This window comes from Phyllostomus discolor, chromosome 10 (genome assembly GCF_004126475.2).
Source record: "Phyllostomus discolor isolate MPI-MPIP mPhyDis1 chromosome 10, mPhyDis1.pri.v3, whole genome shotgun sequence".
In the NCBI taxonomy this organism is placed as follows: domain Eukaryota; kingdom Metazoa; phylum Chordata; class Mammalia; order Chiroptera; family Phyllostomidae; genus Phyllostomus; species Phyllostomus discolor.
Window position 1 is genome coordinate 15,816,593 of NC_040912.2, and position 15,460 is coordinate 15,832,052.

The 15,460-nt window shown below is 41.8% G+C and overlaps 1 protein-coding gene across 2 annotated transcripts in view; it reads right to left on the reverse strand.

The window, feature by feature from the left end:
• DNAH11 (dynein axonemal heavy chain 11) overlaps positions 1–15,460 on the reverse strand; it is a 256,071-nt gene that overhangs the window by 233,524 nt on the left and 7,087 nt on the right. For both annotated transcript variants that reach the window (XM_036010519.1, XM_036010518.1), the window contains exons 3-6: positions 12,872–13,068; positions 11,745–11,934; positions 10,662–10,761; positions 7,100–7,311 (exon numbers count right to left, since the gene is read on the reverse strand). In XM_036010519.1, coding sequence (XP_035866412.1) covers positions 7,100–7,311; positions 10,662–10,761; positions 11,745–11,934; positions 12,872–13,068 — 699 coding nt within the window. The remainder of the gene's footprint in view (positions 1–7,099; positions 7,312–10,661; positions 10,762–11,744; positions 11,935–12,871; positions 13,069–15,460) is intronic.

Here is a 15,460-nt window from a genome sequence, read left to right on the forward strand (position 1 = left end):
CCCTAATTTGGTGAAGGAAATAGACATATAAATCCAGGAAGCATAGAGTCCCAAACAAGTTAGCCCCAAAGAGGCCCACTCCAAGATATGTCATAATTTAAAATGCCAAAGATTAAAGATCAAGAGAAACTTAAAAGCAGCCAGAGAAAAGCAGAGAGTTACCTACGAAGGAGTTCCCAGGAGACTGTCAGCTGATTTCTCAAAAGAAACTTTGTAGGTTAGAAGGGATTGGCAAGAAATATTCAAAGTCATGAAAAGCAGGGGCCTACATCCAAGATTGCTCTACCCAGGAAAGCTATCATTTAGAATGGAAGGGCAGATAAAGAGCTTCCCAGACAAGGCAAAACTAAAGGAGTTCATCATCACCAAACCATTATTATATGAAATGTTAAGGGACTTATTTAAGAAAAAGATCAAAACTATGGACAATAAAATGGCAAAAAATGCATACTATCAACAACTGAATCTAGAAAACTAACTAAGCAAACAAGAAGAACTGAGACAGAATCATGGATACAGAAAACGTTTTGATGGTTGCCAGATGGGAGGCAAGAGGGGGAGAATGGGTGAAGAGGGGAGGCGATTAGGAAGAACAAATAGGTAGTGACAGAATAGCCATGGGGGTGTAAGTACACTATAGGAAATGGAGTAGCCAAAGACCTTATACACATGACCCATGGACATGAACAATGGTGAGGGGATTGCCTGAGAGAGTGGGGGTGCTGGGTGGAGGGGGACAAAGGGGTTATAATCAAGACAATATAATTAAAAATAAATAAATAAAATTTCTGGATGCATGCATTCTAGCAATAACTACATTTTTGCTAAGCTTCATAAATATGACAACTGTGTCATCAGAATTTGCATAAATATTCCTGTCAATGAATACTCTCGGGGTTGTCCAATCCACAGCCTGTGGGCTGCATATGGCCCAGGATGGCTATGAATGCAGCCCAACACAAAATCATAAAATTACTTAAAACATTATGAGATTGTTTTGTTTTCATTAGTGTTTATGTATTTAATGTGTGGCCCAAGACACCTCTCCTTCCAGTGTGACCCAGAGATGCCAATGGGTTGGACACCCCTGCTACAAAATTGTTTTCTCATGTATGGAAGTACACAGCCAGGAGGGCAAATCTACCTGACCTTGGATTTGACAGAGATGGTCACTTTAACTGGCTGTGCAAGGTCATTGCAAAGATGAGAGAGAGCTGATGGGGAGGGTACACCGCTGGCAATTCTTTGATGTTACCAAACTTCTCTTCTTGGGGCTTACACAGCCCCCAGGACATAAAATCTAGCTGATATATGCCACATGAACTACTTTTGAACAGAGGAAAGGGCAAGGAGAGAAGGACTGAAGGAAAAAGACAGCTTCGCATCGGACCATCAAGCTCTCACAGGACCATTGTCTGGACTCCCTGCACTCCTCAGGCTGCACAGTCAGAATTCCCGCTTAAGGACCTCAAGAACCTGTAATTTCCAAAAGTTCATTGTCCGTTATTTCTTCCAGATGCCTCTCAAAGTAACCTCATATAAATTATAGTAAGTCCTCACTCAACATCACATATAGGCTCTGTGACTATCAGTGAAACAATGTATAACAAAACCAGTTTCACTGTAGGCTGATAAAAACAGAAGTTAATTAAGCTCCTATGGTGTCTCATCAACATAACAAAATGACATTGAACAAAATGACGTTATTTGAGGACCTACTATATGGGTTTAAATTGTGTGCCTTTAATTTTGTGGTTGCTTAGAAAGTTAACAGAGATCTCAATGGAGAATGCAATGAAGGCCATTGAGTTCACTGTATCAGATGAAAAGATTTTTTTTCTAATGGTAGACATTATCCTCCTCCGATTAATAGCAGTTTTATGAGCAATATGAACTCTGTACCAATGAATTTGTATAATAATAAGAAAATCATTCATTTAATGTTTAAAATCCCTACTGATAAGAATCCTTCAAGTTGTAGCTGTAGATGGCTAATCTATGCTTGCTCTTCTTTCTCACCCAGGCTGGGTGGAAAATTAACTGCTACCAAGGCTGCCAGCATTTCACACAGCCCAGAGAGGAAAGCTAGCGGTTACCCCTCAGCAATGTGAGTGTAAGACAGTTCACACTTTGGTAGGAGCGAGGGATGCCAATGCCTTAATCTACATGTATTCTTCATAATGAATATGTCCTTTTAGGAAGAGAAAAAGGGTCTATGGACATCACTCCAGTGCTGTCTCTGTTTCGGCCGTCCCTTGGGACCTAGTTCCCTACATCTGAAGTAACTTCCCTCGAGCAAGACATCCTTACGTTCTTTTCTGTGCTTCTTAGCCAACCCTCACATAAATGAGACGATCACAGCAATTAACTTCCTGCCCATACAGCCCACTGCTGAATAAGACCTCGGAAGGCAGGGGCATTGTACTACATATCCTGCATCATAAAACCCATTCGAAACCCTTTCACCAGGTACTAGGGTAGGTGACCGAGTAAAAAAGCAACAGCAAGGGCGGGAGACCTGGGTATGATCCAATTAGGGACCACCACCGGGCTTGTAACATTAGCTAAGCTGTCTCACAGGACCTCAGTTGCCTTAGTTGCAAAAAAGAAAGGGTAATTAAGTCAGTATCAAGATCCCTCTTAGCTCTTAAGCTCTGAATTATTTTCTGCTTCCTCCAGTAGCTCCCTGGAACAAACCCAAGCACACCAGCTTTCTGTTCTCTTATTCAATGGTGGTAGCACAAACCAACCAAAGCTGCTGGATTCGGGACGAACTGGTCCCACTTTGCAGGCTTTGTACACTAAAATTCTGCCAACCAATTCATTTATCAATAAGCCAATTAATCAATTAGCCATTAAGCAATTTATGAATAATATTATCCATTAGATGCCTGTCTCCCGGTTTCTTTTCTTTTTATGTGCTTTTATGGATTCTTACTTTGGCTCAATCCTGACACCTCTTATCCAGGTTTGACCTCTTAGACGCTTCCTCACTCAAGATCTTGTGAATGACAAAATCCACGACCGTGATACTGAGCCACCTAACAGATGGGTGGGGAGCCTAGAGTGGCAGTGACACACAGCAGAGCTGCGTTACCACAGAAATTTTCAAAAAAGAACCCATTATCAAAACTCCAGTGCGTTATCATCTGAGGTGGGCAGGTCATGTCTTTTGAGTCTCATCTAAATGACTGTGTTAACGATCACTGTAAGAAACACGTGAAAAGAAACACATTTGCTTCTAAAGTTAGCAGCTTCTGACTATGACTGGAATGTCTGGGAGGATCAGACAGGCAATGAAAAGCAGTGAAGCAAAACAGTACCAGCAGCAAACGGTGGGGACCATGGCCACCTGGACAGCATGCAACCCATGCAGAAGGGCACCTGGAGCTCCAGCAACTGACTGTGTGAACGGGGAGGGCAGAGCCAGTGCAGGGAGAGCTCTGACTTTTCAGTGGAAGCTAGAATGCTGGGATTTTAAATGAAAATTCCTCGATTTAACTACCTGCAATGATTTTAATTGTAAAATAATACGCAAAATAAAAAGCACTGCATTGATCTATATATAGGTCAAATGCAGCTGACAATCAGCTTATGACCTCTGATACATAACACAACAAGGATCCAAATGTTTCATAAACACTTTGAGGCCCACAGATTCATGGAAGCAAAGTACATGAAAGCTACATAAGGAAAGAAAATTATAAAAAACACACAAAATCTGTGATTACACAAATTGTGCAAGGTACAAATTAAGAAACAACATGGTACCACAATGTACCCAATAAATCAACCCAAAGCTCTCAAAAATGTTCAAAACTGATGAGTTATAGTAAAACTTTTATACATTGATAATAGCAGTCGAATTGACATAATCTTTTAGAAAAGAATTTATAAATATTAAACATTGTTCAAGAGCCATAAAAAGATTGTACACTTTGATCAACATTAGGAATTCATATTAGCTAACTATCCAAGTTAAGGAAAAGGATTTTTGTATCAAGTTGTTTTCTGTATGTTGTGTATAAATAGAAGAGGCTAGAAGCAACCTAAATATTCAAGAGTAACAAAATGATTTTTCAAGAAGCTAGTAAATATATATATATATATATATATATGCATGCTATGGGGAAAAGGAAAGTAGAAAATGCTGGATTTTAAGGTAGTGAAACAGCAGGACTATTTCCTTTGTTATAAATTTTATGCAATTAGAATATTTTACCTCTATTAGTACACCACATGTATACTGTAATTAAAAACAAAAACTTAACTTTAAAATATAGATCAAAGCATAACGAGTAAGAGCTCCGTCACTTATTGCGTGACTGTGAGGAACCTATTTATCTGCTCTGGACATCAGGGGTTTTGCGGATTTTTTTTTAAATGTAAAATAGCTTCACTAATAGCACCTTTGTCAGTGTTGCTGTGAGGATTGAATTTGTGAATTTCTGGAAAGAGTTTAAAGGAGTCCCCGGCAAATAACAGGCATTATACAACATTTGTTAAATATAAAAAATAAACATAGAATCAGACAGTAAACAACTTGTGAGTGGTCAAGGGGGTTTAGCTCTCCAGGGAACCCAGGTATGAAAGTTGGCTCATTGCTGATTTTTCATTCCTAACATGTTGGGGCAGATTTGCTACAAGGTCCACTTGAAGAATCAAAAAAAAAAAAAAAAAAATAGGTCAACAGGAACTGTGGACAAAAGTCAGGAATGGTAACTAAGGAACAGGCCAAGCCACGTTATTTCGTTGGGAAACTGACACAGAGAGACTGGGGCCAGGGATCATAGGTTTACAGGCTTATAGGTAACTAGGACTTCTTACAAGCCAGCAACAGCAACGAGCAACCATTTCTGGGGTTCATACAGTAACGGGGCTTATTCTCAAAATGAGATGAGGACTCGGGGCTCGGGGAAAGTGGTGGTTATAGTCACTGATCCTGCAACAGAGACCGTGCCTAACAACAGGGCAAAAACTGAGTTTGCAGAACAGAGAAACAGAAACAGAATAAAGCTGGAGGAGATAAAATGGAACAAGGGACTGACCTGCTATCTCCTATCAACAGCTTCAATTAGCTGCAAGTGAATAGTTTGGAACTTTCATGAGCCTCTGTGAAATGCCACACTGGGGCCTGACTGGCGTAGCTCAGTGGATTGAGCACGGGCTGTAAACCAAGTATTGCAGGTTCGATTCCCAGTCAGGGCAAATGCCTGGGCTGCAGGCCACAGCCCACAGCTACCACACGTTGATGTTTCTCTCTCTCTCTTTCTCCCTCCCTTCCCTCTCTAAAATTAAATAAATAAAATCTTTTTAAAAATGCCACATTGGCATTTCACTGCAGTTATCTCATTCGACCCTCACCATAGCCATGGACTAGGCATTATCTGCACTTTTGATGTGGAAACTGAGGCTCAGGAAAGTCACTGAACTTCCCTGAAGTGGTTGGATCAGACTTGAATCCCTGTTGGTCTGAGTCCAACGCACTTTCCGTGTATCTCTCCACCCCACTGCCCAACAAAAACATTTAATTTCCTAAATGAGCCATGAAGTGAAAAGCACTGGGAAGCAGGAGACCAGATCGGTGCTTCAGAGCTATCACAGTTACCCACTCTCCTCCAGCAGGCGACCCAGGCCTGTCCACAGCATCCTCCCTCCCAGGCCACAGTGGTTGTTTCAAAATGAAATAAAATACGCTGAGCTAGAACAAAAGGACAGCCTCCTTCCGTCCAAGTTCCTCTACCGCCAGGATATACGTGTGGAGCTACCTTTCAGAACATGTGGTGGGAGTCTGAGAATCAAGGCCAACGCAAGCCCGCAAAACCGAGTACGGCAGGAGGCTTGGAAATTATCATGTCATCTCCCGGAACAAGCGATTCCTGATGTTACTGCATTCTCAGACTTGCCAGTATCACATAAACTTACACGCTGTTTTTGTTTGTCTGCTTTACTTGAGTTTGTCAGGTGCAACTGGAGGAGATCCGATTCTGGTGAAAAGCCTTGTTAACAATTCAAAAGCTAAACCATATACACAGATCCTAATTCTCTGGCATTTGTTTGGCAAGAAATTCCTTAGTGGATTCAGGGTTCAGACAAAAAAACCCTGGTATGGACTAAACCATGTCCCCCAAAATCTGTATGTTGGAGCCCTAACCACCAGTGTGACTACCTGGAGACAAGGTCTTTAGGGGGTAATTAAGGTAATGAAATGATGGGTAGGACCCTAATATGACAGGAGTGTAGCTTTACAAGAAGAAAAAGAGAAAGGTCCTTCTCCACTGTGTGAGGACACAGAGGGAAGGCAGCCATCTGCATGCCAGGAAAAGAGCCCTCACCAGAATCCAGCCATGCTGGCACCTCCAGAACTGGGAGTAAACGATTTCTGAAGGGGAAGCCCTCCAGTCCATGGTATTTTGTAATGGTAGCTTAAGCAGACTAAGATACACGCCCCCCCCGCCCATTAAGAACCATCATATTATATGCCCTCCAAGTGTCTTTCAGCTCCCACATTATACAATATTCTGATATTACGGATACAAGAAAAACGAACATTTACACAGGAGGATGCAGAAGCAATCCAATTTTCTTCAACATTTTGTGAGTTGACTGAAGACTAGGGAAATAAATATAAACCAGAGATTTTTAAAGATCGACAATTAACCAACATTCTTTTCATGTGATTCTGCTACTGTTTTTTGAGGGTAACTTTTTTTCCAGCCAGATTCTCTTAACTCACTTGACTTGCCAAAAGTCTTCCATCAGCCAGTGTTCCTGTGGAAACCTAAGGGAAAACTACAAAGTGCTATACATAGCTGCCTTTTATTAGAAGTAATCTTAAATCTCTTTGAAGAAAGGTAGGAGATCAAACAAATAAAATTCAGTAACAACCGGTCCTTTGTATATATGTGACTTATGTCCAGAGCTCCTCTGCTATTTAGGGTAAAAAGTCACCTGGCCCTTGTTACTGTAAAAGTCCTGTCTGAAAAGAAGAGAAAAACGGTGTCCTGACTGTAGACGGGGCTAATGCATTCTTCACCGACCTAATAAAACCTACCACAAGGCAATCATTCTGATCACTCCTGTTTTTAATGCTACATACCTGATCGATGAAGAGATTACAGAACGCTTGCAACAGAACTATAACCCGAGCGGGGGTGTTATAAAACTTGGAGTGGCTCCAGATCAGACAGATGGTGTGAAACAACGGGGCGATCAGTCCACGGGCCTGCGGGAATTGTGTCTCCTGCAGGCACTGAATGTGCCTCCTCAGTGGTCGCAGGTGGAGTTCCACGTCCTGGGCTTCGAGGAGAGCTGAAAGGAAACAAAGCACAACCCGCTGTTGCTGTGAGACCATCTCTCTTTCCCAAATTCACAGGTTCAAGAGAACAATGTCAAACAACATGGCTCTACGTAAATGTTGTTCTTTCTTTTTGCTTCATTTATCCCACAAGTGACACATGACAGTTCTGAAGGCTTCCATCCACCGTCCATCAGTGAACCCCATTTGGGAGAGCCCTGGTGTGGGTACTCACACAGCACGAGGAACTGGGACTCCAGACTCAACAGGAAAACACTGTCGAGTCTAAAGAAATTTACCCAACCCCGTGGAAACTGCGGGAATAAAACACCTCTGGGAGTTTGTCACTTGACGGTTTGGATTACAAGCTTCATCACTGGAATGTTAATTCCTCCTAGGTGTTTGGACTTCAGTACAAGTTAATCATTTATTGTCTCATTCCAGTGTCCCATGAGCATAATTCAGGCAACGACTGGAAAACTTTCTACTATAATAATATAGATATGTATTTTTATAAAATAACTTTTATAAACTGTCAAGCATGGGTGATGAAGATATTTTGGAACTAAATAAAGATGATGGTTGTACAACAGTGTACATATATCAAAGGCCCCTCAACCATACACTTTAAAATGGTTATTTGTGTTTTGTGAATTTTACCACAATTGAAAAATTAAGCACAGTAAGAGTAAGGAATACTTTTTAAAATGCTATATATATGCAAGGAAAAATTTAAATAGTTAACTATTATCAATTATTGTTTAACCTAATGCAAATTAGATATCTTTTTTTTTATATACTGTTTTATTTATTTTTAGAGGGCGGGGAATGGAGGGAGAAAAAGAAGGAGAGAAACATCAATGTAAGAGAAATACCAATTGATTGCCTTCGTACACGACCCAATCAGGGACCAAGCCTGCAACCCAGGCATGTGCCCTGACCCAGAATCAAACCAGTGACCTTTCACTTTGGGTGATGACACCGAACTGAGCCACATCGGTCAGGGCTAATCCAAAATTTCTGAATTAAATTTGATTCTTAAGTGTACCCTAGATGGATATCCATCAGACTCCATTTTGCTCCCGAGGCTACAAGTACCTCTGATTAACCGAAAACAAACTTCGTTTATGAAGGTAGGAAATGAGGTAAACTCTTATCTTCAGGTGTTATCCCAAAAGACCGTCAGGAAAAAACAAACAACAACAAAACACCCGCTGAATCTTTGGGAGGCTGTCCAAGGCAGGCACACACCCACCAACGTCACTTTTCCTGAAGTGGGACCAATTAGTTTGTCCCCCTAAAATAAAGACGTGTGAACACAGAGAGGATCCCGGAACTATTGTTCTCCCCAGCTGCACTCCTGTTTTGAAACTGGAGTGCTTTCATCAATGTTAACTTTAAATTTAAATAATTGCATCTAATAGGTAAGGGCCCTTAAAGGTGATAAGCACATCTGGTGATTTCACAAGACCCTGTGTGAGTCTTGGAGAGGGGCCTCTCCCTCTAACTGACAACGGCTTCGGGCCACTTGTGCTACTGGAAGTGTTTTCCTCTGGATCTCCAGGCCACCTGCTCGTGAGGTTCTGAGCACACCTGAGACACGTTCCTGTAGAAGCTTCACCAAATGTTCGTGTTATGCTAATACAGGAAACAAACCACCAGCAGCTTCTATTTATTATGGGCGTATTGTATGTCTAGTGCTCTGTGCCCTGTGTATTACACCTGCAACGCAGCGGTTCTCAGCCAGTGGAGGTTTTGCCCCCACAGGTCATGTGCCAACGTCTCAAGACATTCTTGGTTGTTATGACTGGGATGGAAAAGTAGGCAGGGGCCAGGGATACTATGCAGGACAGGCCCCACACAAAGGATTATCCTGCCCAAATTGTCACTGGTGACGAGGATGAGAAATATTGCTCTAATCCTCAGAACAAGCCTGCAAGAAAGGTGTTAACATGCCAGTTTGGCCAATGAAAACCAGAGGCTCGGCAAATTTAAGATACGCTGAGTGGACCTGGGACAGGAATCCAGATCCGGCAGACCCCCACAAGCCCAAATATCCTGCCTCACCTACTGCCTCTTTTCAAGTAGAATTCACAGAAAAAAACCCTAAAGATATATCAAAACATTTTCCTTTTTAAAAATATTTTATTTATTTTTGGCCCTGGCTGCTTTGGCTCAGTGGATTGAGTGTTTGGCTCCCAGGCCTGCAAGTTTGACTCCCAGTCAGGGCACAAAGGCCAGGTCCCCAGTAGGGGGCGCCTGAGAGGCAACTACGCATTGATGTTTCTCTCCTCTCTCTCCCTCCCTTCCCCTCTCTCTCAAAAATAAATAAATAGAACCTTTTAAAAAAAGATTTTATTTATTTTTGAGAGAGAGGGAAAATGAGGGAGAACGAGAGGGCATGAAACACCAATGTTCGAGAGAAACATTGACTGGTTGCCTCTCACACACCCCCAACCAGGAACCTGACCCACACCCCAGGCATGTGCCCTGATTGGGAATCATATCGATGACCTTTGGGTTCGCAGGCCAGTGCTGAACCCACTGAGCCACACCAGCCGGGGCTCAAAACATTTTCAAAGTAGCTTTTAAGTATTTCTTTTAACCCTCCACATATTACATAAGAAAAAATAAAAGTGACCTAATGTTCAAGACAACCAGTAAAAGCTATTTGTCTATGCTATCTTAGAATTTTATCATTTAAAACCTCAGTATGATGTCTATCCCTATTTGCTCACACATGCCTATGGGAAATGAACAGAAATCCAGAAACTGGGGAGGGTTGCTACCTCTCAGTGGGGGTGAGGCTGGGTGGAGAGAGGATAACGAGGCTTTTCACTGGACCCCTTTTTATAATTCCTGGCTTTTAGCAACACGCATGCATTGCCTGTTCAAAATTCACCAACCAAACCAACCCTCCTCTCTGTGCGTTCAGTCTTCACCAAAACCTCGATGACGACTTTGAGTTCTTCTCAGCTAAATGAGTGGTCCACGTGAAACGCATTCAGAGGACCCCCCCCCGCCCCCCCAGTGAATGACTGCTCTGATTTCAGCCCGACTGTTGGCTAGAACATCGCTGTGCGGGGCTCTCATTTATCCTTTGGCTGAACACCGAAGGCCTCTTCCCTTCACACACACACATTCTCATTAAAACTTCCATCTGCTGCCACTTTGGTAGGTCCCTACTATAGACCCTAAAATTTAGTGTAAGTGGAGGATAAAGCACAGATGATTAAGACAAATTATCATTAGAAGAGCCAAGTGCAATCCCTCCATGAACAGGCTAATGGTATGGGGGGGCTGGGCAGGCAGGCCGGGGCCAGGTCACGTGGGGCAACCAATGGCCAAGGAACAAGAGTCTTACCCTTCTTCACAGCCGCGAAAATGTCCTTCCAAGTGGGGAAATAGCTGCTTCGTTTCGTTTTCAAGATCTTAACCATTTTGAGGACAGTAGGAGCCTGAAGCTAAATTGGAAAAAAAACCCAAGAATTTATCAAATGTTCAAATGTCAGCTAGATGAATTACTAAATAAACGCATTCTGTAATATAGCACGTTAATCACATTCCACTGCATGCGTAATGCACACAGTATTTAACCCTCGAAGACCTATTTGGTTTCAAGTCAGAAGTAATTTTTTAAAATTTTATTTACCTACATTTAGAGAGAGGGAGAGAAACATCATTGTGTGAGAGAAACATCAGTCAATTGCCTCCCGCACCCCCTCAAATGGGGACCTGGCCCAAAACCCAGGCATGTGCCCCGACCGGAAATGGAATGGGCAACGTTTTGGTTTTGCAGGCCTGCGCTCAATCCACTGAACCACACCAGCCAGGGCCCAAAAGTAATTTTTAAAGTAACATTTTCTCTTAGCTGTCTTGATTTGAATTTTCAAAAATAATCTGTCAATTTACACATGAGCATATAGGTAAAATATTAAAATTTCCACATAAAATTTCTTGCTGTGTTTCAGGAAACCTCTGAGAGACATATAAACATATGAATAAATGTCTTCGTTTTCAGAACATGAAATTGGGTAACTTACAAGGCAAGCGCCCAGCAGAGGAAGCGAAGTTAACTCTCCCAAAGCTACCTTTCTCTACTAAGCAAGACTGTATTCCTTCCTAAATCAATTAAATTGACTAGATTAATTAAATCTTACACTCTTCTATGTTTCCCTGGGAAATCTCTTTTTCCGTGCCACAAAGTGTTTCCAATGATCTCAAATGCTGTCAAAATATTCTCCAAGAGAAAAACTAATTTTAACCCCCATTAATTTAAACAGTGGCAATTTTTAATGGAATAAGAGAACAAATTACTTGATAACATACTTTGAAAGACAGTATGTTAAATTTTCAGAATTACAGGAAATCACTGCTCTACAGACCAAATTCTACAAATGACTTTTCTAAGTCAGATTACAAGCAACTTCTAGGGCTATCTACTTACTTGATCATAAATGCACGATAGGTTCTCTCTCCTCCTCGTCCAGAAATCCAGTTCAGTTTGAGGATTCGAGTGAAGACCAGTCAGCAGAGGCTGCACCGAATCTTTCTCTATAATTTCTTGGATTTGATGTGACCATTTAATAACCACAGACTCAATTGCATGGAGCACTGTCCTTTCACTGGGCTCTAGCCTACGGGCATTGAAAGGACTGATAAAGTAATTCAAAATCAAATCATTTCATCCACATAAAGATAAGACTTGGCTTTTCATAGGTATCTTATGTATCCATAAACCAGTTTTCTAAATATAAATACTTCAAAATCAGATTCATTATTTTTATGACCTCAGTTTGAGTTGTGACATTGTTATTGTCGTCGGCATATCTCTAACATTAAACACATCGTTAAAGAATTATATCCACAAAACCATTTCACTGAATAAAAGAATGTTCTTTGACATCAAGGCAATCATTACTGCTTGCTTTCTGTAGGCTGCTTTTTGTTTTTGTTGTTGTTGTTGTTGTTGTTGTTCAGTTATGTTGTCCCCATTTCCCCCCATTACTCTCCCCTGCCCTACCCACCCCCCACCTCCCACATTCAATCCTCCTCCCCCACCCCACATTGCCTTTGTCCAAGGGTCCTTTACACACCTTCCCTGTCTTAACCCTTCCCCTTCTCACCCCTGCCCCCTGCCCCCGTTATCCCTCTCCCCCTCCCCTCTAGCCATGGTCAGTTTGCTCTTTTTAAAAAAAAAAGATTTTATTTATTTATTCCTAGAGAGGGAAGGGAGGGAGGGAGAGAGAGAGAGAGAGAGAGAGAAGCATCAATGTGCGGTCGCTGGGGGTCATGGCCTGCAACCCAGGCATATGTCAGTTTGCTGTTTATTTCTATGTCTCTGGTTTTATTTTGCTCTCCTGTTTGTTGATTAGGTTCCACTCACAGGTGAGATCTCTTTAAAAGCATACTGTGGAAGGAAATAATACATGCAGTGCTTCGACATAGCAATATTTTAAAAATACATTGTAGTTATCATTCTCTATTTAGCTAACAGTATGCTGGAGGTGTGATATGAAATGGGTATGTTGGCTCGCCGTTTTAATTTCCTGTCTGTACCATGTCATTACGTACTTGGTCTCTGGAGATTTCTGATCCAGGTCAATTCTCCCTGCAATAGTGGGAATTGGTAGAAGAGTTCTTCTCAACATTTTACCCCTAAAAATGTGCATTGTATGTTTCATGAGCTCGACATGACGCTCCATGTCTTGTGAGATGAAACAGGACCAGGATCTATGGTTGTTCCTGTTAGAAAGAATCGGCACTAAAATCTAAAAAGAGAAACATTTTAAAAAGCAGTTAAATTAATTTACATACAATATGCCCCTTCAAAGATTTTCTTGTCATACGAAATTGGCAACAAACCACTTAATTTCACAAGTATGCTCCTGTGATATTAAATCTACAAAGACAAAAATCAGTGACCCACTCAGACTCAATCGATGAGACAAATTCTTTCGAAGAGGAAATAATTTACTGCGCATTCATTCATTGCCCACTTATCAAATACTCGTGGAGGTTCTCAATAACTCACACGCTGCAGGAAATAGGCAACATCATGTCAAGTAAGTAAACTGCCCTCTTAATGCAAACTGAGCATGTTGCAGATATGTTAATGGAAAAAATGTTTTCGAATCACATGGAGGCAAACGTAAATTAATCTTCTCAAGCCTCGGGCAGTGTCCCCGTGGATTAAACTTTGATAGTTGGAAAGACATTTCTTTAATCATAGGACCTTTTTAGGGCTCCTCTCATTAAATGGGGTACATCAATGAAACCGGGTATGGGAAAGACCCTCAAAAATTATTTTTTATTCCCAGAGCCCAGCATATAATAAGTCATTAATAAGAGTTTGCTGAGTTTATAAGGTCAGTCTCTTCTGGCTTTCCCACTCTTTCCCAGTGTCTACTAATTTGAAACATTTTTAAAACTTTTTTCTGATATAATGTACCCTGTTTACCAGAATTATACTGTAACATTTCTATTAGCCATAATGCCTAGAATATAGTTTTTCCATCCTTTTAAAGTTTGCAACGTCCATTACACATCTCCCAGGCCACAGTCTGGTAGTTAATTAAAAACAAATTGAAAATTCATTTTGGTTTTCTAATGGCATTGAACAAATCTTCCCAAATCCTTTCATTATTACATTTTCCCTGCTTAGCACCCACTACAAGCAAGCCAGGAACACGGAGATCAGTGAAATTCAGTCCCTGCCTTCGATGAGCTCAGTGGCTTAGGTCCCTCCCTCCCTGCAGGAACTGCCCTAACTGCGGCGTGTTCCGGATGTAACAGGCAAACACAGGACAAAGCCGGGCTCTGGGAGAGAAAGGTGTTAGGGAAGACTTGCCAGGAAAGCTACTACTTAGTTGAAATCTTTAAGATGAAAAGGCAGGGCAGGCATTCCAGAAAACTGAACACTGATATGGAAAATCATCGAGGGTCCTTCTGGGAAACGGCTGGTCTTGCCAGCCTGGAATTGGAGCCAGCAGCCCCAAACGAATGGCTGCAAACAAAAAGGCAGGGCGGTGGGTCCAGGAGGAGCTTTGGAACCCAGACGGAAACGCTTGTCAGGGGAACGTGCTCTGACCCACAGGAAAACCGTTCTCTTTTAACTCCTCCGTGCAACAGCTTTTTACAAAAGTCAGATGGGAGGAAAGTTCTGGTTATTCAACATTTCTAATTTACAGGGTACTGTTTCAAACTTTCACTCTAGCTGCCATTCTGTGACAAAGCCAACTTCTTATTTTCCAATTACAGTTGACATTCAATATTATTTTGCATTAGTTTCAGCTGTACAGCATAGTGGTTAGACAATGACACAATTCACCAAGTGGTGCCCCTGACGCTCGAGTGCCCACCTGGCGCCACACACAGTTATTACATTATTATTGACTATATTCCCTGTGCTCTACTTTACATCCCTGTGACTATTTTCGTAACTACCAATCTGTACTTTTTAATCCGTTCAGAGGCCAACTTCTCTTAAAATTAAATATTCGTGTCAGACGCTGTAGATCAAACTCTTAATAAGTTCTGAGCCACGTGCTCTGCACAGCTAGAGTGTCTCCATAAGTATCACTTAACACAAATAGACCTGGAAGGTGCTTTTTAATTAATCTTACATACAAAGTAATTCCACTCGTGTGCGGGGGCTTCTTTTGTTTCAGTTGGGAAGGTTTTTCTGTCTGGTTTTTATGGTTTATAAGGAAACCCCCAAACTTTTTCTACAAAGCAAACCACTCTGGACATATTTCCTAGAGAGAGATACGACTGCAGGTAAGAGAGCTGTGGTGTCTTTGCTGTGCTTCTCTCGCCTTCTCTCATCCTTTCTCAATCTGGGCAGTTTGTTTTCCCAGCGCTTCTTAAATCAGTCGAGACTGTTCCCTGGGAGACATTTTTAGAATACAGGAGTCTGGGCCTCTCCCAGACCACTTAAATTAGGGTGTCCAAGGACAGGGCCCAGACTTGACTGCAACCACATCATGCCGTGGCCGGGCACTCTATTGGTCAGAGCATCGCCCCGATCTGCCAAGGTTGTGAGTTTGATGCCCAGTCAGGACACAGATGAGAGGCAACTGATTGATGTTTCTCTCTCACATTGATTTTTTTCCTCTCTTTCTCTTTCTCTCTCTCTCCCCCCTACCTTCTTCCTTTCTCTCT